The sequence below is a fragment of the Betta splendens genome, chromosome 5, assembly GCF_900634795.4.
Source record: "Betta splendens chromosome 5, fBetSpl5.4, whole genome shotgun sequence".
In the NCBI taxonomy this organism is placed as follows: Eukaryota; Metazoa; Chordata; class Actinopteri; order Anabantiformes; family Osphronemidae; genus Betta; species Betta splendens.
The window spans coordinates 18022147-18043466 of NC_040885.2; the positions used below are offsets into that span (position 1 = coordinate 18022147).

The 21320-nt window shown below is 45.9% G+C and overlaps 3 protein-coding genes and 1 pseudogene across 4 annotated transcripts; 1 reads left to right on the top strand and 3 right to left on the bottom strand.

The window, feature by feature from the left end:
• Positions 1 to 550: 550 nt before the first annotated feature.
• lmcd1 (LIM and cysteine-rich domains 1) lies at positions 551 to 10420 on the bottom strand. Its single transcript, XM_029151537.3, has 10 exons — positions 10280 to 10420; positions 10111 to 10191; positions 8426 to 9461; positions 8128 to 8330; positions 4084 to 4178; positions 3583 to 3838; positions 2990 to 3139; positions 2671 to 2901; positions 2296 to 2514; positions 551 to 2181 (listed from the first exon to the last, which is right to left on the bottom strand). Exons 4-10 carry the CDS (start codon positions 8152 to 8154, stop codon positions 2071 to 2073), a joined length of 1089 nt encoding a protein of 362 aa, XP_029007370.1. The 5' UTR covers positions 8155 to 8330; positions 8426 to 9461; positions 10111 to 10191; positions 10280 to 10420; the 3' UTR covers positions 551 to 2070.
• LOC114855970 (zinc-binding protein A33-like) lies at positions 9923 to 11663 on the top strand (annotated as a pseudogene).
• A 4-nt stretch (positions 11664 to 11667) lies between these two features.
• Positions 11668 to 17416, bottom strand: gmppb (GDP-mannose pyrophosphorylase B). Of its 2 annotated transcripts, none has more exons than XM_029151541.3 (10): positions 16786 to 16938; positions 15649 to 15842; positions 15460 to 15540; positions 15290 to 15338; positions 14989 to 15131; positions 14605 to 14763; positions 14382 to 14460; positions 13637 to 13764; positions 13369 to 13551; positions 11668 to 13270 (listed from the first exon to the last, which is right to left on the bottom strand). In XM_029151541.3, exons 2-10 carry the CDS (start codon positions 15775 to 15777, stop codon positions 13139 to 13141), a joined length of 1083 nt encoding a protein of 360 aa, XP_029007374.1. In that variant the 5' UTR covers positions 15778 to 15842; positions 16786 to 16938; the 3' UTR covers positions 11668 to 13138. The 2 variants fall into 2 exon arrangements, with proteins under 2 accessions (XP_029007374.1, XP_029007375.1); XM_029151542.3 differs by lacking the exon at positions 16786 to 16938 and adding an exon at positions 17341 to 17416 and having other exon boundaries at positions 11930 to 13270.
• Positions 17196 to 20966, bottom strand: pde12 (phosphodiesterase 12). The gene is made up of 8 exons (XM_029151522.3): positions 20121 to 20966; positions 19602 to 20029; positions 19323 to 19428; positions 19060 to 19204; positions 18687 to 18765; positions 18463 to 18585; positions 18130 to 18335; positions 17196 to 17941 (listed from the first exon to the last, which is right to left on the bottom strand). The coding sequence occupies exons 1-8, from the start codon at positions 20675 to 20677 to the stop codon at positions 17822 to 17824; spliced, it is 1764 nt and encodes a 587-aa protein (XP_029007355.1). The 5' UTR covers positions 20678 to 20966; the 3' UTR covers positions 17196 to 17821.
• Positions 20967 to 21320: the final 354 nt, after the last annotated feature.

A 21320-nucleotide genomic window follows, 5' to 3' on the forward strand; every position in this document is an offset into this window, starting at 1 on the left:
TTTTCTGGCTTTTCTTTCATGCTTCAGGAAGCAGCTGTCAGACGGTCAGATGAATGACACCACTGCCCAGGAACGCCAGCCCAGAAACCCAGGAATGCTTCACATTCCTGCCAGGAGTAGGTCAGCGCACACGCAGTACAGTGCATCCATAAAGCTGCTTCCAAAGCTGTGGTGGATGGAGTCCGATCACCTGAAGCCTCAGTCCTTGATCTGATACGGCTTAAAACCAACTTGTTTGTGTGAAAGCTGAATTTATATTAGTAGTATTTGTTCCAACATTTATATTTTATTGTGCTGTGTTTAATTATGAACAACAGTATCTAGTTCCTAGTATAGTTATAGTGCATGGCTTTCTGGGACATACGTCAAAGTGACCTGAGTTGAGCCACTGAGTCCAAAGCGGTCCTGATGTGTGTTCCTCCTCTAAAAGGTTGTTAAAACATTTTCCAAATGAATAAATGTAAGTTTGTCTTTCTTTTAGTAGATGAAAACCTGTGCCGTAGCCAGTGAAGTCTGCCGAATATGACACATGTGCACAAATTCATGAGTAATCTTTGCACAAAGAAATTTATTTTGTAGTGTAACATGATTTATCCAACAATAAAATCAGAAAATCTGTGACAAAGCTTCCTTCAAAGTTGCTTTAGTAACTATTCCATATTCCAAGGTAATGAATTCATGAAAATAAAGTAACAGCACATGAAAATGAAAAATCAGTCAAGCACAGACACTGTTTACTGGAAACACTGTGTTGTATTTAAAAGGACATAAATGGTGAAAAAGATCAAACAAGTCAGACTTTGAAGGACCTTGAAATCAGCATCAAACCTCTTCATGAAAGGACGAGCAGCAGTTTAGTTTTCAAGTCACACGTTTAATTTAAATTTACACTTCATTTTCTTTACAGGACAAATCCTGTGATGAATGAAACGTTTGCTGAAAAATGATTTTCAAACAGAAGTGGTAATAAAAGTAAAAACCTGACATTGTATTTGCATATGACCTGATGGTTTTAGGTTAGATTGTTAGAATTCAGCACATTTCAAATGGACTAACTGAGCATCTGGAAAAGCTTAAAACACTTATGACATAATATGTTTTTGTTTTATCTTCAGCACAAAGCAGGATTATAATGTTATATTTAGCAGCATAATGGATCATTGTAAATGATGAATTAAGCTAAATGCCAAGAGTTCGACTAAATAATGTTACATGACCGATCAAAAAAACTAAACTAAGCACAAGAACTCTTTAAATAAATCTATCAGACTTCCAGCTTTTTGCCAGTCCAGTTATTTACAGGTTAACAAATCAGTGCTTCATCCCTTTCATGTGACGTGTGCACGCAAAGTACACATTCACTAAACATCCAATTGGGATTATTAGGTTTGAAGAAAAGTTTAGAGTTTTGCTCACAGCTAATAAAAATAAAACTTTCTATCAGCGTCACAGTCGCTACTAAAGCAGCAACTGCCCATTATTTCCATATAAAGTACACACAAATCCTCACATAGAGAACAATCTAATACAATCTATTTTGTGAGTGAACCTCACAAAATGTTTATGTCCCTTGTGTCAATCACTGAACACCATGAATTCAAAAGCCCCAACACAAGCTCCTGTTTTTATTCCTGTGTATATTTGTCATCATCTTATTCGTCCCCTGGAGGATTTCCTGCACAAAACATCTGCTGAGTTCTGAAGGACTGCAGGCTCAAAGCAGCTTCACTAGCTCTCTCGCTAAGTGCTAATAAATCAACACCAAGTTTCACTAAGTACTTTAAACACATTTGTGTCAACTAAATATTTCCTCTTGCACTTGAAACACCAGAAGGCTGAGAACAAGTGACTACTGGAAGTAGAGTCAGCTCAATGTCTAGGTTATTTTAAACACAAATAACTCATCCGTCATCAATTTGTCAACTGAAAATATAACTGGAACAAGAAAACCAGCATAGTGTGTGTGTGTGTGTGTGTGTGTGTGTGTGTGTGTGTGTGTGTGTGTGTGTGTGTGTGTGTGTGTGTGCGCGCGTGTGTGTGTGTGTGTGTGTGTGTGTGTGTGTGTGTGTGTTAATGCTGACAGGGGGAGTCCAGGTTCTGCCCACACTTCCAGCAGCAGTAATGCTCATGGTGCCATGTTCGTCCATCGCTGGCCGTGTGAAAGGACTCACAGAAGATCAGCTGTGGAAGGAAAACCAAAGTAAACTGGCTGGTGCAGATGCAGATGTCCTCACGTATTTGACTCAAGTACTCGCGTCGCTACATTTGTCCTACGCGTGACCGCCGGCGTCTCACCTCGTCGCAGCCGCAGCATCGAGGCCAAACGGTCTGACAGTAGTGTCTCCCACAGAGCAGCCTGTGTTTGGACCAGAAGTAGACCAGGTCCACCAGCCCCTGGCCGCACTCCGAGCACGTGAAGCAGGTGGGATGCCACAGGGCGCCATGGTAACCGGCACGCTCCGCGTAGACAGCTGGGCTGTCCCCGGCGACCTCGCCACGGCAACCGCTGCATCGCTGGAGGAGAAATGAGGTTCACAAAATGAGGCTCTAGACGTCGTTACTGAGTTGATTTAGTGGAGTCCTTTAATTCTAAATAGAAAATATAGAAGTATATGTGGACAGACTGGAAATGTGCTGACATAAGTGTGTCCAGTGCTGCTCATGACTCACGTATTGGGCGCTGTCCTCCGTGCCGTTGGCGGCACCGGCAGCGGCGCTGGTCGTACTCGGGTCCGGGCCGCTCACAGCGTCCTTGTCGCCGTCGGCGCCGTCCTTCGCCTCCTTCGCCGCCCTCTGAAGAGCCGCTTCCCTCAGAGCCTCGGCCTCGCCGGGCAAAGCCACCTCCCCGACCCCCAGCACCTCCTGCTTGTAGCGCTTCACGAACAGCACCATGGAGCAAATCTACACACACGCGTCAGAGTCAGCAAACCAGTTCCATCATGAAGCGTGATCATCAGACTGCTGGAAGCTGCAGCCTGCCGTCTCTCACCTCCTCCTCACTCCTGAGGCTCTGGCATTTCATGGGGTCCTGGTCGTAGACGGGCAGCTGGGTGAGGAGCTGCCTTCGTCGCTCCCGGGCTCCACCGGTCCCTGAGACCGGACGCCGAGCGTCTGGGATCAGCTCCATGTAGCGCATGGCCTGTGGGGGAGGGGGGGGGGGGGGGGGGGGGGGTGCATCAGTCATCAGAATGGGCTGGGTTTAAAGCCACTACGACTCCACGGTCCTGCTGCACTCGCTTCAGATCCAGTTGCTTGGATGCTCTAGCACTAACTGGGCTTGTGGGTCTGTGTTGATCTGTTGCTGATGCTATTTACAGACGCAGGCTATTTCTCCAACAACACAGGAGCAAAGCACGTAGACGACGTCTGCAGCAGACCTTCAGAGCGCGGCCTCTCTGTTCAACCACAGAACGGTGCTCCGCTGCTCACTAATCCCTGTCATCATCATAATTACAGGCTGTAAACTCAAACATACTTGGGCCGTTTTTAATGGAAACCAGTTAACGCTGCTTCACATGCAGAGCTGCAGAAACTACTGTAAACTACACCTGCAATGAAAACACAGCTACCAGTCGTCCTCACCAGCTTCTGGCTGAGGCCGGCCGGCGCCCAGTCGTACGTGGTGGTCTTGAAGGTGGGGTCTTTGCGCGTGACCACCGGGTTGGTCACGATCATGCGGTTCCTCTTGTACAGGCGCAGGCCGCCGCCCCCTTTGACCTTGGCCGTGAGGTGGGAGCAGGGGGAGTCTGCCAGCAGGCGGCCCATGCGCTGGTCGTCCTCCGCGTCGCCTCCCAGGCTGTGCTCCGCCATGCTGCAGCCACAGCCCACGCACGCCTTCCTGCTCAGCAGAACGGGTGGAGGGAAAGGAGCCGAGCAGCAAACACAAATGACCAGAGGACAGAGCCTGGTTTGGTTTCTGCCTGTTTATGAGACTGTATTTAAAAACACTTTGTTTCGTTTGTACAAGACTAGAATCTTCACATCCTTTCTCATTCAACTCCAGCAACATTTCTGTTTTTTAGTTTAATTTGGTTCTCGGGGCCGATGGAAATAAGGAAAACCAGAATCAGCGAAGGACCGTACCTCCAAGAATGTGGCTGGAATCCAGAGCAGCTCATCTTACACGTGAGACACGCTGCAGCGCCTCCTTTTCCTGCTGCTCGGTGCTTTACAGACATCTGAGAGCAGACAGACGGCACAAACGCAAGGATTAGTGCACCAAAGGTCAGAGGTCACGCTCACACAACGCTGCTGATGACGATGCTAAAATAATAATAACATAATCCTTGTTTCCCTTTTGACTTTTACTCGCAGCAGCTCAAGCAGCAGGTGAACGAGACACGAGTAACTAATCATCGACCTCCCCAAAGTGGTGATGATGATGAAGATGAAGATGAAGATGAAGATGATGATGATGATGAGGAGGAGGAGGAGGAGGAGGAGGAGGAGGAGGAGGAGGTGCTGGATAAGACAGACTTGTTGTTTTCAGCATTTCACCCGCATCGTGTGAGGAGAAGGGAGTGAACGGCACAATGCAACGCGTACACGCATGACATAATGCATTCCCTCTCCCCGACCGCCAACCTCAGACGTCCCAACCACCGCGGGTGTTTATCCCCAAACCTTAAACTTCAGGCAAATTCAATCTCAGAGCAACTTTTAAGCATTAAAGCCTTTGAGGACGTAATAAGAAAAATCTGAAATGTGTTGAGACAAGATGAAAGCGACTCAAACACAGTGGACGGAGACGGATGATGATCTCACTGCTCCTGACATCATCTGCGCTAACGACTCCTCCAGGGTCTTATCTGTCCTCTCAGCACTTCATGTGTCATCTCCTCCTCAGCTCCACAAACCTATTAACATCGTCTTGTTACACGTGATTTGTTGAGAAAAGCCCGTCCACCCGACAGTTTGGTGAGAGTGAAGCACTACGTCAATTAAATTACCTAATATCACAAAATATGTGCAGATTGAATTTGTCACTATCTCCACACGACATGAGCTCAGACGCTCGAGGTTGACTCATCTAAACAACTCCAGGCGTTTCACAAACACACCGCTGGTGGATCAGCGACGAGCCCGACGGGCACAGGCCCAGAGGGGTCAAAGGTCACCGGGCTCCTCGGCCAAAGCGCTGCCTGCAGAGTGTTTGTTGTACGAGTCCCTTGTGTCTGACAGTCTGAGCTCAGTCAAAAGATGACAAACGACCTGAAAACGACATAAACACACATGAAACGATGCAGCACCCTCAGCATCCACACGCTGCTCAGTCAGAGACACTGGCTCTAACTGAGCAGCGTGTGACCACACGTTAACCTGGTTAAACTCGACTTCACCATAAACTATGAGGCCTCTGGTTCATTAGTTCCACTGTGTTTGAATCCAAATCAGCCCCTCGCTTGTTTCCCTCCGTTTCTTCACCTTTGCCCAAACACCGCTTCCTTTTTCCTCTCTTTGATGAGAGGAAACAGCCCGTCGTTATATACACGTTCTAACTGTATCTGTGAATGTGAGTGTATTGAGTGTTGCTGTGTGTTGGGAACACGGCTCAGAGCTGCTTTTACAGCCGCTGGCAGGAAACCTGAGGACTCGCTACCGTGCGTGTGACGCCTGCCCTGCTGTCACCAGGTATTAACGAGCTCCTCGCCCCAGAGACGCGCTTCTAGTGTAATAATCTCTGTATTTATAGACAGACACACAGGATGCGGCAGCAGACCCTCAGCCAACGCTTGAAGCTCCAGTCGCCGGCGTTGGTGAGGTCGTGTTCTCAGTTTGCGTTTCCCCTGAGGCTTAGCAGCTCCTCCAGCGCTGGGAGTGGCCGACACAGACTCACAAAGCTGGTGTCGACAAGCAGCCGCTTTGTGGACGATACGACAACGGCTGTCAGTAATATGAGCTGAGATTTAGGACGGTGTTAGAGAGAGAGAGAGAGAGAGAGAGAGAGAGAGAGAGAGAGAAGAGAGAGAGAGAAAGAGAGAGAGAGACTGAAGAGATAGGGAGAGAAAGAAGAAGAGACCCGACCGAGCTATCATATCTCCTCCCCCCTTCCTCGCTTCCTCTGACTGAGAGCGAGAGAGAGAGAGAGAGACCAGAGAGGCATCATCAGGCCCAGTGGTGAAGCTGCTAGAGGAACAGCTGGAGACAGGACATCAGGAGCAGACGCCTTGCTCTCATTAAGCAGTTACAGACGAACAGAGACGTCCACAGGTGGATGAGTCACGCTTGTATTGGTGACGGAGGCTGAGGTCAGCGTGCTTCCGTCTTTGTTTAGTGGCTGAAATCGGTCCCTAACTCATGGAGCAGGACTCAGTCAGGGACCAGTCACCTTCGTTTTCATTCACCAAAGCAGATGAAATGCTTCTATTCAGTCAAAACATCACAAAATTAGCATCAATGACTCAGTGATCATCAAAGTGAACAATATTACTACAAAAGGAACCGATGGCTGCTACAGTGACGTGATGTTTGTTTAACACCTGAGTCACTGAGTTTGTGAGTCACAGCAAAACCAGATGTGACTTGAAGCTTTGGTCAAAGCGGAAATGAGCTGTTACTCAGACTGAACCAGACGTGACACGCGGAGACACGGACGAAAATATGCCCAGTATTTATTTAATAACGCTACTGTGTGTGTGTGTGTGTGTGTGTGTGTGTGTGTGTGTGTGTGTGTGTGTGTGTGTGTGTGTGTGTGTGTGTGTGAGTGTGTGTCGCCAATGAACACGACCTAGTAGCTGCTCCTCACATTAAAATCTCCAAATCCATCTTAAGCTACTGTTCTTTTAAACTATTTGTACAATCAGTAATTTACACAGTTGAAGATGAAACGATGAAAAGGTTTGCTTTCATCTTCACAGTTTTCTAATGTTTCTGCAGCAGCTATAATTTAAGTGGCTAATCTTCATTTTCCACTAAGTACACAGCGCACAGATAAGTCTCAGGATTGATGGTACCGTGCACGAAGAATTCACAAGATAAACTTCATCCAGAAGCGTCGACTTCATATCAGGAATTCAAGCATCGCATTCAAAACACGTGAAGATGAATGTTGATCGTTATAATTAGTTGGGTTTTATGTTTTTATGATACAAAAACAGGTCAGAATGACTTTTTTCTTAATGAGAGTGTAGTTGGAGCAGAACGAGGCGTGTTTTCCTTCAGAAACGGGTGTGAGCTCTATATTTAGGAGTCAGATAAGCGGAGTATGTTGTAGGTGGATCAGAGCGGAGTCATTCTAAACCTGCCGGTTTGTGAAGGGTGAACTGCAGGAAGCGCTGGCAGATAAGAAGCTGGAGGTCACAGAGGAGCCGCTGCAGTTCAAGGCCCAGATCCTGGAAATTCAGGAGTTCACAGAGCAATTTCTTGCTGTTCGTGTCATTAAAAATGTTGCTGGAAACAAAAGTCGTTATAGTGACTTCACTTCTGACAGCGCTTCAAACTGAGGGAGGACTCAGTTATGACAATAGACTTTAAAGCCGCCCGTCGTGTGTTGGAGGTTATTTCCATCCCGGTGATGGCAGCTTTTCCAGCTCCGGGACATCAGACCCTCCGACAGGTGACGCTGATCTGAGGGGTCGTTTGTCTCGGGCTGATGTGACCTCTGGACTCATCGCCAGAGGCTGAATTACAGCAGGGATCAGTCAGAGACAATTGGCTGCTGCTGCAGAGGATCAGGTCCTCGCGCCGTGTGCGTCCACGGACAGATTTAGAAACCTGCAGCTGGTGTGAATCAGCCTGGCTTTTGGTTTTTGTGTTCAAGTAGCAGCAAATTTCCACTTGTTTAAAATTTTTAATATTAATAAGATTTTTTTTATTTTTCATATTTTCTACCAAGACGAAATACGGACAAAAAATGTCAAGCTTAGAATTTTTCCTCTTCAGTGTGTAACTGTTTCCAAACAGTAAATAAGCACGTGCGTAAGTGTTGGGCTTTGGTTGAGTTACAATAGGAGACGATCTCATACATTCAGAGTCACTTTATTCTATTAAACCTCATTTTATTGTATTTATAATGAGAATAAAAGTCCCTCCAGCTCATTAACCCCCTGCTGTGAGTCCACATCACCTCACACTGACCTCCTGACCCTCTCCTCATCATTCGTATAGATGGAACGTCCTCTGTCCTACCTTCTCCATAGCTGCGCTCACGTCCATGTTGTTCCGCGTCCGTCGCTGGTTCGAGCCCTCGCTCCTGCAGCTCCTGAGCTCCTCTGCTTCGCTCTCCCAGAACAATGAGACTTTAAATTCCTCTCCTGTCGACCACACTTCCTCTCTCCACGCCCACAGGCGCTCGGCCGTGGCTCTGCTGCACAGCCCACTGCAACCCAACACTGCAGACGTCCAGCGTCCAGCTGTCAAGTACTTTCCTTTGCACTTTTTAAACTCTGGTTCCTTTTCTTTTTTTTTACTCAGCGACAAAATTCACCTTCTCCTCTCAGTTTGTTTCCTCCTCCTTCAATGCTGCTTCACCGTCTGCAACCTGAACTGTGAAGGGAAGCTCATTTCTGCCTCTGAGCAAAGTGCAGCTCCCGTATTCATCCCTGTTGTCGGGCAGTGAATTCATGCCGCTCTGCTAAATATTACAGTAACCTGCAACATTGCAGCCGTAGCCCACGTATCAACACGCTGGAGAGATTTGTGGTCCTAAAAACAGCAGCTGTATTGTTGGTGCATGACTCCAGCTCCCTGCTGCAGAACAGGAGCTCGCATTGTTAGCGAAGCCCAGGTTTAGGAGGACTGGGGCTCTTCTCGGCGCAGCCAGGACCTTCTGGGCTGTTTGTGATTTTAATCCCAGACAAAGACAGAAAAGCCCTGAGGGATTCCCTGCTCGCACTCCGTCGGCCAATCACGGCCAGCCTGAAAAACTCCCCAGCCAATGGCACGGCCCAGATTCCTCCTCCTCCTCTCATTCTGCAGCTCTGTGGTCCAGAAATATGTGGACCACAGAGCTGAGCAGAGACAAGTTGGACCGAACACAGTCAGACAGGACACCGGGCTTTACAGGTCCGACCCGGGGCCACGGGTCTGAGCCACAAGCTCCCATCACACGGGTTCAGGTCCAAAAAGAGTTTTAATGTGATCCAGGCAGAGTCAAGCAGAGCTAAACAAACCAGCAGGGCTTCAGAGTCTAAATAGAGCATAAACCAGGCTTTTCTTTTAACACCACCTTTATAAATCCACCTATAATCCAAGTGAGATTTGAAACCTGGATAAAAACAAATTTGTACAGATGATGGACGTTTGTCTTCACAGACATCAATCACTACACAGTGACAGTGTGTAGATTAGAGAACAACGTTTCAGAAGCGGGTGAGGGATTTCATGTCCACCTGAGACGTCTCATTCCTGCAGAACGACAAGGCTGCAGCAGAGAGTTCAGCGGCGCCCCCTGCTGGTCGATGGGGGTTGGCGTCAGTGCTGCTTTGAGCCGGAGACACCGGAATTGTTCTCACTTTAATGATCTGCGGACGAACGAAAAAGTAATTTACAGATTCACATTTTTAACTCATACATTACATCAGAAGCTGTGATAAAGACGTGGCCAAACAGCTGCTCAACAGGAGCCTCAACATCTGGAACAAGATGATGCAGAGAAATGCAGTAAACTACAATATCCAGTAGTGTTGATTTTAATATTTAAACTTTAAATTTTGAACAAAAGTATGTTGTCTACAATGCGACAAGTAAAGATGGACTCGTTTCTATGACATCTTGTACAAATAAAAAAAACACCCTCTCAACATATATATAGGAATTTTAGCAACAGATTATTATTCTTTTATCTTATTAGTATTCGATCTTAGAAGAGGTTCTTCCAATAACCACATTCTCTGTTGTTTAAATTATTTGTTTATATATTCTTCAGTATCTCACTACACAAAAACGTGATTTGTGGCGCTTTTTGCGTTCCATAGTTGCGTTACGTACGCTGATTTGCGGAACAGACGTCCAGAGATAGTTTCACTTTCTCATGGAGAAATGGAGACTTAGAATTATCCTTGTATCCGTGAAAAACACGCGAGCTGCAAATCAACCTGCTGCTGCTGACCTGCTTTTCACTTCCACGTGATTTCAGCTCCAGGAAATGTCTTCTACGTCTGAAAACCTCACCTGTGTGATCTGCAAGGACATTTTTAATGACCCTGTTATTTTGTCGTGCGCCCACAGCTTCTGTAAAGGCTGTCTGGAAAACTGGTGGAGAGAGAAAGGATTTCATCAGTGTCCAGTTTGTAGGAAAACGTCGTATAATGATCCGCAGTGTAATTTGGCGTTAAAAAACCTGAGCGAGGACTTTCTGCGGGAGCGCAAACAGAACGAGGCGCGTTGCGGTGTTCACCAGGAGAAACTGAAGCTGTTCTGTCTCGATCACCTGCAGCCGGTGTGCGTCGTGTGTAAAGACTCCAGGACTCACACTGATCACAAATTCAGACCCATCGACGAAGCTGCACAGGATCACAGAGAGGAGCTGCACAAACGCCTGGAGCCTCTGCAGACGCAACTAGAGCGCTTCAAAAAGCTCCAAACTAAGTTTCGACCAGACAGCAGAGCACATTAAGGACCAGGCCCGGAACACAGAGAAACTGATCAGAGATCAGTTTAAGAAGTTTCACGACCTTCTACAGGAGGAGGAGGAGGCCAGGGTCGCTGCTCTGAGGAAGGAGGAGAAGAAGAAGCTTCTGGGGATGAATGAGAAGATCGAGGCTCTGAGCAGAGACATATTGGCTCTTTCAGATTTAGTCGAAGCGACAAAGAAGCAGCTGAGAGCTGAAGACGTCTCCTTCCTGAAAAGCTACAAGGCTGCAGTGGAGCGCGTCCAGCAGCGCCCCCTGGCGGAGGATCCGCAGCTGGCGTCAGGAGCGCTGATCGATGTGGCCGAACATGTGGGCAACCTGAGCTACAACATCTGGAGCAAGATGAAAGATATGGTGTCCTACAGTCCGTTGATCCTGGATCCAAACACTGCTTATCGGGAACTCATTCTGTCTGAGGACCTGACCAGTGTGAAATTAGGAGAGACACAACAGCTTCCTGACAACCCAGAGAGGATTGAAATGTACCATTGTGTCCTGGCTTCAAGAGTGTTTGAGCTCAGGAACTCACATCTGGGACTGTGAGGTCCTAAATGACAAATTCTGGGCCTTGGGTGTGGTCCAGGAGTCTGTCCAGAGGAGAAAATACATTCCAAAGGGATTCTGGGAATTGTGTCTCCTTGATGGGAAATACACAGCAGCCTCCCCACCACTACCCAACAAGGTTCTGTCCGTGAAGCAGCTCCGGAGGATCAGAGTTCGTCTGGACTTTGACAAAGGAGAACTGTCCTTCCATGATCTGGACACAAACACGCACATACACACCTTCAAACACACCTTCACTGGGAAGCTGTTCCCATACGTCGCCAATGAAAACAAGCTGCCGCTGAAGATTCTATTGGTGCCGGTCTCTGCATGTGTGGGTCAACACAAGTAATTTATCAACAGACTGATGGATTACTTTAAATCTTGACAAAGCACCATTGATGTTGTGGTATTTTAATGAAACAAATGTGTAACTGGGTTGGTGGCCTGGTAGCTGGTAGCTTAGTGGGAGGTTGTGTTTGCATTTCCTTGGAAAAAGACACCTTTGAAAATTGATGAAATATGAATCAAACATCTAAAGATAAACAATATGTGAATGTGGTCAGTAGATTTTATAACATTCTTTTTTAAAAAGACTTCATTACAAGAATTGTCTTCACTTTTCATATTCAGTGTCATAGTGTTCATCAGTAACTGTGGAACAACCTCGGAGCCACTACATTTTGTTTGATCAGTGTCGAGGGTCTGAATCTCCTGGTTCATCAGCCACAAAGTCACATTTAGCCAAAGGTCCAACGTAGAAGATACAACGATGAAGAAATGTTTGAAATACGTTTAAATTATTCCCAGTGCTGTTGTATAATGTGCCACAGAAAGAGTTTGTTCATGTTTATGGTTTGTCATTAAAGCTGCCATAATTAAATGACTATGAAACCTGTTAGCTTAAAAAAGGCAACGAGACAAGATTGAACGAGCTCTAAGACAGAATGAGGCTGCTGCTCAGTAACTCTGAATCAAACTGTATCCAGTTCTTAAATATGGTGTAAAATATGTCTCTGCAGCTCCAGATTCAGACTCATCCTTAACTCATTTTGCTTTTCCATTACACAAATTCAGTTCTGCTAATGTCTAGCAACAGTAAAAAGCTATTTACAGCAGACCAACATCAACAGGCGAAAAAAACAAAATCTAAAAGCCAGATATTTGTCTCAGGAAAGAGCAGAAACACAAACACTGGATCTACATTCATTGGAGGAAGTGAAAAGTGGTTCTGGACCTGGAAAAGAGAAATTCTTTCTCCGTTTAACTTCAAAAGATGTTTAACAGTTTGACTCTGAGCCTCAACTATAAATCATACTGCAACTTGTTTACTGCTGGTTTGGTTCTGCTACACCGAGACAAATGCAGGCAAGTGTAGGACGATCATTTCACTGAGCTCATGGACATGTGTGTAAACAGTCGTACAAAAAGGGGTAAAATGAATATTCCACTTTTCATCATTTTAAAATCCCCCATGCTGAAAGGGAGACAGTCGTTTCATAGATGTATAATTATGGCAATGCATTTACACAAATATGTACAGAAAAGACGATAAAAGATAAACAGATCTACTCCATGTTTACACTCATGTCCATGAGCTCTGGGGAAACGTCGGTGCCTGATCTGAGCTGTAAATGCATAGTGGGTCTAAAGAAGCGTCTTCATGCCTGTCCAGCATTTGAGGTGCCAGCAGTCCAGGAACATCAGACTCAACTAATGCAGCCTTCACACGACACATTTAACGTCTTCCTCATTAGTGCACAAGCTTCTATCTGACAGTTGAAACGACCCTGAACAACCAGGCTGCATTTGTACAGATCACATGGTCATTATCTCTAGATGATTTAGTGCAGCCAAGCAGGGCTAGAAAGTCCAAATTAATAGAAAAGAGCCAAAAAGGCTGCTCTGCTCGTTTTTCTCTCCTCCCCCCTCCTCACCCATCTGTGCGCCGCTCTCTCCCTGTGGCACAGTTTGGGCTTTAACTTGAGTTCGCATTAAAAGGCGCTGAGCTTCTCTCCTCGATGCTACATGATGATTCGTGGCTCTGGGACTGACTCGTTGATGGATTTGTGAGGCAGGACGTTGGCGCCATTCAGGTAAAGCTCGTCGTTGACGATCACATCCTCCCCCAACACAGTCACGTTCTCCATACGCACCTGTGGCCAAAACAAGCTTGACTCTGCTTGATGTTTTACATTTCATATTCGGACGTGATTTCTGCGTGGAAGCGGCCGTGGGGTCCGTCTCTACTCACCCACTGGCCAACAGAGGAGCTCCACCCCACGATGCAGCTCTCCAACCAGGAGTGCGACCGCACCCGTGCTCCTTTCAGCACCGTGCAGCGCTTTATTCTCACACCATCCTCCACAACCACGCCAGCGCCGATGGTCACGTTGGGGCCGATGGTGCAGTTCTCCCCGATATGAGCAGTCGGGTCCTGCACAGGAAAGAAAAGGAGGACAAAGAATGATGGGGAGCAGTTCTTTATTTGACCAGTAGCAGCAGCAGCGAGCTGCACTCACCACCAGCACATTGCCAAGAAAAGCAGGCCCTGTGTGCAGCCTCTCAGGGGCGTGTTGTCTGAGCGACTGAAGGTACATGCACATCCCTGTCAAGAAGTCTTTGGGTTGGCCGATGTCCATCCAGAAACCTGCAGACAGACGGACGGCAGACAGAGGTCACACAGAAAGCCTCACTAAACCAGGAGGACATTAAACAGAGGAGACTAAACTCAGCACGCTGCTCAGTGTTTCATCATGGTTCCACTACAACCTGGATTCACATGTCTGGACTACAGCACAGGAGGGAAGCTTTTCCTAAAGGCTTTGTTTCACATGAAAGAGGTCGAGGATGTAGAGCAGCACCAGTGACACATTCCATTGGCTCATTTGGATCACAGTTAAGTCCAGGCTTCAGTTACCAGTAACTGACTGATTAAATGGTGAAGCAGGTTTTGACACCACGTCTGAGGACACACGTGATCCATAAACTCTTTCAGGAGTCAGCTTTCACTGCTTTCATCGGTGCTTCTCTACAACAGGTTCCTATAGAACTATAGGGTTCAGATGTGAAGGTGAACACTTACGCCTGGTGGAGCTGTGAGCTGCAGAGACCAGAGCGAGCACATAAGTCAACCTCCAAACATTCTCATTCTTTACTGTTACCACTGGGTTTCCTATATATCCAGTACAGTAAATGTGTGGCTCTTTTTTGTGCTTCTCCTTTAGTGCTAAATGTTTATTAATGATTAAGTAATACAGTAGTTACCCTGTAGCTCCATCGCATACAGATGTCCTTCCCCTGCCATGACAGGAAAGATTTCCTTCTCTATGGATGTTGGTCGCAACTGCGCAGACGTGAAACAAATCACAGCCACATACAAAATAAAGTCTAAAAGCTGTGCGTGTGTGTGTGTGTGTGTGTGTGTGTGTGTGTGTGTGCGTGTGTGGGTGCGTGCGTGCGTGCGTGCGTGTGTGCGTGCATGACTCACCTGGATCCTGCTGAGCATGCTGGGATTGAAGATGTACATGCCAGCGTTAATCTTGTTGGAGACAAAGACCTGTGGTTTCTCGACAAAGCGATGAATCCTCCCACTGTCCGGCTCAAACACCACCACGCCGTACTTAGAGGGTTCCTCCACCCTCGTTACCTTTATTCACACACACACACACACACACAATACAAAATACTTATGTCAAGACCAAGACTACCTTACAACAGGAAGCAAAGCAGAACACATTTTTTATAACAAAACCATCAGTTCACATTCCACTAAAAGTGGCATCAAAGCCAGGGTTTTATAAAAAGAGCTGGAGAGGTTCAAAAACATTGTGCTGCAGGCAGCAGCTACACATAAGGTAAATACACCACCCACCACAATGGTTCCCTCCTTCCCATGGTTGCGATGAAACTGCAGCAGGTCTTGAAAGGGAAAATCACAGATGACATCTGAATTGAGGACGAAGAACGGCTCGTTGTCAACATTTAGCAGCTCCCGAGCCAACGCCAGAGGACCCGCTGTGAACAAACACATTAACATACCCTTATTTTGGCTTTGCTTAATGTCACATTATGAATCTTACAACCAGACATGACTAAAGACACTGGGCCACATGTTGTCCTGACAAACTTCCACAGAATAGAAGAGCATCTCATTAGATTAAGAAGAAACTCACCTGTTCCAAGAGGCTCCTTCTCATGAGACAGTGAGATACGAATTCCAAGCTGAAGGGAAAAACGTGAAATGTTTATCCACAAAACATTCATCAACTATTCCAAAAAACAGACATGTTTAACCTGAAAACATCAGGCATACACAGACTTTAATTTTAATTTAGGTACATACTCTCTTCTCCTGGACTCGCATCTCTCGCTCCAGCAGGTCTGACATGTAGCTGACAGCCAGAACCACATGGTCCACACCAGCCTGTGTACATGCACACACACACATAGAGATACAATGACTTCCATGATAAAACAATAGAACATGGTGAGTTACCAGTTCTGTAAATCCCTTTGTGTGTCCTGTCAGTACCTTGACCAGCGCCTCCACCTGGTGCAGCAGAATGGGTTTATTGCAGAACTCCACCAGTGGCTTGGGGACACTCAGGGTGAGTGGTCGCAGTCGGGTCCCATAACCCCCAACCAGGATCAAAGCCTTCATGCTTCTGCTGTTAGCTTCCGTTACCAAGGCACCAGCTGCTCATCAATACCAAGACCAGAATAAGCCTGTACAGGGGAGAAGAGGGGGGGATTTCCAAATAACTGTTAAAGATCCAACAAAGTTAACGTCCATGACTCTGAAACTGATACAGATCTTCTAGCAGGGTACTCATTATTACTCACATCATAAAGGTTGGGGGTCAAAGGTCATGCCTCCCTAAACCTAATATGAAGCGTTTGTTTCCCTGTGCAGTTACAACTAACATAAGGAAAAAACAGGGAACATCATCCACATACATTCTTTGGACACAGGAATCTTTCCATTGAGGGATTTCTTTTGTGAATGAGATGACGTGGAATGGCAACGGCAAGTAAAACCTGTTTAGTCCTTGAGTGCCTGACTTAAAAACTGTGAACCAATCGGATAAAATATGTTTGCCGGCCTGGTAGATTCAGCTTCTAGAAGCAGATTTCTGCTCTTTACATTTGCAAAATAGTAACTTTTTCCATATAGAAGATGGTGACGTCTTTAGTCGGGTTGTTAGTAATATTGTTGACCCACATCCCAAGAGATCATTCAACATCCAACTCTGGTTGAAGGCTCAGATTTATTTGTCCTATTTAAGAGTTCTACACCGACATAACAACACACAGAGACGATGAACCAGGACAGAGGGAGAGATGCTCAAAGTAAAACAACCTGGATCCAGCACAACACCAGCAGTTACCTTATCGCTAAAACAAAGCTTTTACGGCCATAGAATCGCTTTACTAACAATATGTGATGTAATCTGTGCCCTTTTAAGTTAGATCTGTGTGATAACTCATTGTATAAGTACAGACTGAGGTCTGTCAGAATAACTCAGAGTATGTAGCCTACTGTGGCTAAGCTAGCTAACTAACTGCTGACTTAACTAACAGCAGTTTAAGTCCCGGTCGTCTACGGACTAGTTGGCATCAGCTCGTGTCTTCAATCTGTGTGAAGGCGAGTTAAACATTAAAAACTCACCGGGAGATTTATTCACCAGGTGTTCCACAGACTCGTGAATTACTGAAACTCTGGAAATGACACGTAAGATCGTTCAAATAAGACTTTTTTGTTTAGTTTCCTGCTTTGCCGGCATTAGTCAAGTCGGACGTCAGAATATAAAAACATCCGGTCTGACTTTTCAAAAGAAAGGTTTTTCCGCTACTTTTTAAACTGTGTCTGTCTAAACTGAAAGCATGTCGCTGGTCATAGCAGCGGGCTTTGTCAGTGTTACACCAGGAAAAATTTGTTTTTGCAGCTACATTAATAGTTACACATGAAATCATTATACGATCTCATTCACTCGTTTTAATTTTTATTTTAAAAATCCTATGGTTTCAAGTTGGCTAGTAAATCTAGCAAACTTTATAAAATGCATTCAACTGCTATCACTGACTGGGGAACCTTTAATTCATTTGGTTTGATTTAACAAGTAACAAAGAACACAAGTGTATAAAAAAATATTGAGGGGAACACTATGATTGTAATTTTATCAAACGACGTTACAATACGTTCACCGATGTTACACATACTTACACAAACCTTCGTTTACATTGTGGGACCGTCCCTGTCATTAGATACAGTGGTTTGACCCAAATTGATGTCCCGCCTCCAAACGATATTTCACCAATCAGAGAAAAACAGCGTGGCGCCGACGTGTGCAGGTTACCGTACTTCCGAGAAGATAGCGCATGTAAATATATAAAACTGGCAGATGTCATATATGTTTCTGTGTCTGCTTTGTGCATGAAACACCACCACAACAATTATTAATTCATTATTGTATATTAAAGCTGAGAATAAATAATACAATATGAACTCAATTCCATAATTTTCAGTCATACTGCCTTTTTCCATTTCCGCGTTTGTTCTTGTGTGAAACAATTTGTCTGCTCATGTCCATCTACAGTCACTTTCATCTTTAATAAACCTGCAGAAACAGGCTTCATGCTGTGGATTCATTCAAGTATGAAGAAAGTTCCACCATTTGCAAATCAGGTTGATTTGAGGTCTGAGGTCAACGGCTCCAGTGGAGGTCACAGACGAGGGCGATGTGGTCGGAGGGATGAGCCACACTGGGCAAAGCCTCGTATGTGGTGACCTCCTGGTGACTGGGCAGCGGAATCATCTGCTCCACCTGCACGGACACACACATATACACACACATTAAGTGTTAGTTATCTAGTTAGCACAAGTTAACAAGTCCAGTGTGAGAGACTCTCTGTTAGTGTCCTTATTGTAGCTAATTTCATATAATATTGCTTTGTTACTTTATTATAATACATTGTCAAACAAAAGTATATTATTACAAAGTACTCTTAGCACCTGCATTCTGTCTGGCTGTATGAAGATGTAGTCAAGGCAGCCATGAAATCCTCCAACATAGTTGGTGTAGGCTGGGTGACCACAGGCGCTCAGCATGGGAGGGAGGGTGGAGAGGAGCTCCATTCTGCAGGACTCCTCTGGTCCTGAGCTGCTCCAGTCTGCATGTTGCTCAGGAATTTCACTCTCACTCACCAGCTGCAACACACCTGAGACCAGAGGGGAAATAAATACTCAAGCATGCTATATTTCAAACACACAATGCACCATGCAGGATTGTGTCAATGTGCAGTTTCTGCAGGAGATGAAAGCTGAGTGTCGGCTGGCGTTTGTCACCTGAGTCAGGCAGGGAGTTGAAGTCACCACAAAAGATGAGTGGGGATCCAGGTGCAACCTCTCTGATGACATGACTCAAGTGTTGCAGAGCCACTCCCATCTGGACCAAGCGAACGTTCCCTCCTTTAAAAGCAAATTAAATTAGCACCTACAGCTTAGGTAACGGGGTCATAACTGAGCTCTGTGATGAGTGAGGGTGTGTTCACAGCAACATGTTGTTTTACCTGTGGGATGGAAATACAGATGAGTGTTGGCCACACAAACCGTCTTGCCTGGTTTACTGATGTCTTCCAGGATACTGACCTGTAGAGCAATGAGTGTGTCACAAAGCTGATGGGTCTCAGAATATGGCAACTGATGTTTTCATACTCAACAAAACTATTGGTGAAAATTTCATCTAAACCACCATATTGTAAATGTTGTATCTTTCAGCACAAATTTTAGATTATGGAATATAGTCACGTGAAATATGAATAAACTCTTCCAAACTTCTATATGTTATCTGTGAGTAAGAAGCATCTTCTTTCAGTAGACTCCCTAGAATTGTGCTTGTAAAATAGCAAACTAACTAACAGTCACATCTCACAGGAGTCGTACCTGCAGTGCAGTGGACCTCTGCAGTATCTTCTCCTTCAGGGCACTGTTGGTAGAAACCCTTTCCAGCAGCTGAGAATGGATGGGGTCAGATGTCAGTGCTTCACTCAGAATGATGTCATGACGGCTCAGCAGCCGAAATTTTGATCTAAAACAACATGTCATATTCAGATTAAATTACTTAGTCCAGGACTGAAGGAAAAAAAATCCCAATTCGAGATAGTGGTGAGTGAGACAGAAATGTGAGATGGCGATGACTTTCTTACCTGCGGTAGAAAGTTGCAAGTCCTTCATACTGCTTCTCTTTAATCCTGAAAACACCGTCCAGACCAAAGGCATCAAGAGCTGGAATGAGACTGTCCAAAAACACTCCTAAAAAGACAACACGAAGAAGCACAGAAAGCAGATTGGAAATTACGATAAATGACTTTTGAGTTTGCAATAATTCTAATACACAAAAGCATGACATGTGTCTGATATAAGGTTTTTCCCAGTATATGTATGGGAATGAGCTGTAATATTCTAATTGATTGAGCCCTGACTACCTTTGTCGACCTCCTGCAGACAGAGGACGTCAGCATTGTATCCGCTCAGCTCCTTCTTGATCAGGTTCTGCCTGTAGTCCAGCTGCAGGGCGTAGGGGGCACAGTACGGGTAAAGCACTGTCTTAGATAGTTCTGTCTGGGCATAGACATCAGCCAGGATGTTGTAGGACACCACCCTCACAACCGGCCACTCCACCACTTTAACAGTGTACAGGTGTCTGTTGTCAAACGTGCACGCGCCTGGTCCGGCCTCCACGGTTCCCACAGACACCAGCTCCTTGGCCACACCGCTACGACTGCCGTCTTTGGGGGTGCAGCGAAGTTTGAGCCTGCAGCCGATGTCCTGGTTGGATGGGACATGGACTCTCCCGCATCCTGTGTGGGTCCAGCCTGTATCCTGACCTGGGACTTTGTCATCAGCTTCAGGACTGTGACCAAAAAAGAAAAGGATTAATTGCGGCATATTCAAAACATTTTTAGATAAACTACTCTAAATGTGAGATTGTGTGATTCAGTTACCTTGCGTTTGGGACGTTTTCCTTGTACCACGTGAACTCGCAGTCTTGCAAGTCGCCAAACTCAATCTCCAGTTTGGGACAAACGGGGAAGCCTGCCAGCAGAGACACCGGCAGCTCCGCGGTGGTGAAGGTGGGAGGGTTCCTGTGAACGGAGAACCTCACGTCTCCCACGTGCAGCACGGCTCCGTCCTGCCACGCCTCCGAGTTCGGCACCGTGTCCGGCACCTCGCCTCCGTCCACACACAGCTTCACCAGGGCGACCTCAGCGGCCTCGCTCGGCTGCTGCACCAGGTTCTTCTTGGACTTCTTCGCCTTTATTTGGGACTTGATGATGCCGTTGGAGATCCGAGCCAGGACCTTGGCCAGCGGCTCGTCCTTGTCCCGCAGCATGTGCTTGTGGCTGCCGTCCAGAGAGAACGAGATGGTGAGTTTGGGCTCCCCCGGGAGGCACCTCACCACGGCCGGCTCCATGCTGCAGAAGAGGCGGCAGGCTCCAGTCAGAGTCCTCGAGTAAAGGCGGGGGAACAGCGAAAGAGCAGAGGGAAGGAGGCTAAACATGAAGTCTCCAGTGGCAGCTAAGCTACGCTAAGCTAAGCTACGCTAAGCTAAGCTACGCTAAAATAAGCTAAGACACGGCATGTAGAGCGGCTGCCACAGCAGCACAAGGATTACAGCGAGAGAAGTGCCACGGCGCTGGGTTTAGTTGGGACTCCAGTGGCCTCACTAAACAAGCAGATCATACGGACATGAGAAATTACATTAATAATCTTAATTACATCTAAACGTAATATTTTAGTAGTTTCATAGCTTGGTTGATCAGTCAGCTGTCACTACTTTCCCGAAGTCGGAAACGGCGTCTTCTTCTTTTGAATCATTTGATTTCTTCACTGGCCTTGAATGCATCACTGCCACCCAGCGGACAGAATTAGTATTACATCATCATGGTCGAAAACCACTGCACAAAGTAGATTCGGATACAAAAGAAACCAAGGATAATGTATATTTTTTCTACTTTTGTTATTAACTATACACTTATGAATTATTAAGTATGGAATGCAATATTATTTGTCTTTCATGTTATCAAGTTTTATTTTCAAATTGAAATTTCAGTTTTCATTGAAGTGGACAAGGGACACACCACTGCTTTGGTTTATGCAAACAGTCATTTTAGCAAAAAAGCTATGTTTGAATAAAACAAACA

Excerpts from the sequence above, each read along its gene's own strand:
- gmppb (XM_029151541.3), bottom strand. The coding sequence starts at position 15,777 with ATGAAGGCTTTGATCCTGGTTGGGGGTTATGGGACCCGACTGCGACCA. Across the intron at positions 14,764-14,988 it reads GGAAGGAGGGAACCATTGTG|GTAACGAGGGTGGAGGAACC; the intron begins GTGGGTGGTGTA and ends GTGTGAATAAAG. Across the intron at positions 13,552-13,636 it reads TTCTTGGCAATGTGCTGGTG|GACCCGACTGCTCATATCGG; the intron begins GTGAGTGCAGCT and ends TTTCCTGTGCAG.
- lmcd1 (XM_029151537.3), bottom strand. The coding sequence starts at position 8,154 with ATGGACGTGAGCGCAGCTATGGAGAAG. Across the intron at positions 4,179-8,127 it reads TGAGCGCAGCTATGGAGAAG|ATGTCTGTAAAGCACCGAGC; the intron begins GTAGGACAGAGG and ends GTCTGCTCTCAG. Across the intron at positions 2,182-2,295 it reads GATGCTGCGGCTGCGACGAG|CTGATCTTCTGTGAGTCCTT; the intron begins GTGAGACGCCGG and ends TTCCTTCCACAG.
- pde12 (XM_029151522.3), bottom strand. The coding sequence starts at position 20,677 with ATGTTTAGCCTCCTTCCCTCTGCTCTTTCGCTGTTCCCCCGCCTTTAC. Across the intron at positions 19,429-19,601 it reads TCTGCAGGAGGTCGACAAAG|GAGTGTTTTTGGACAGTCTC; the intron begins GTAGTCAGGGCT and ends TTGTCTTTTTAG. Across the intron at positions 17,942-18,129 it reads TACAGCCAGACAGAATGCAG|GTGGAGCAGATGATTCCGCT; the intron begins GTGCTAAGAGTA and ends GTGTCCGTGCAG.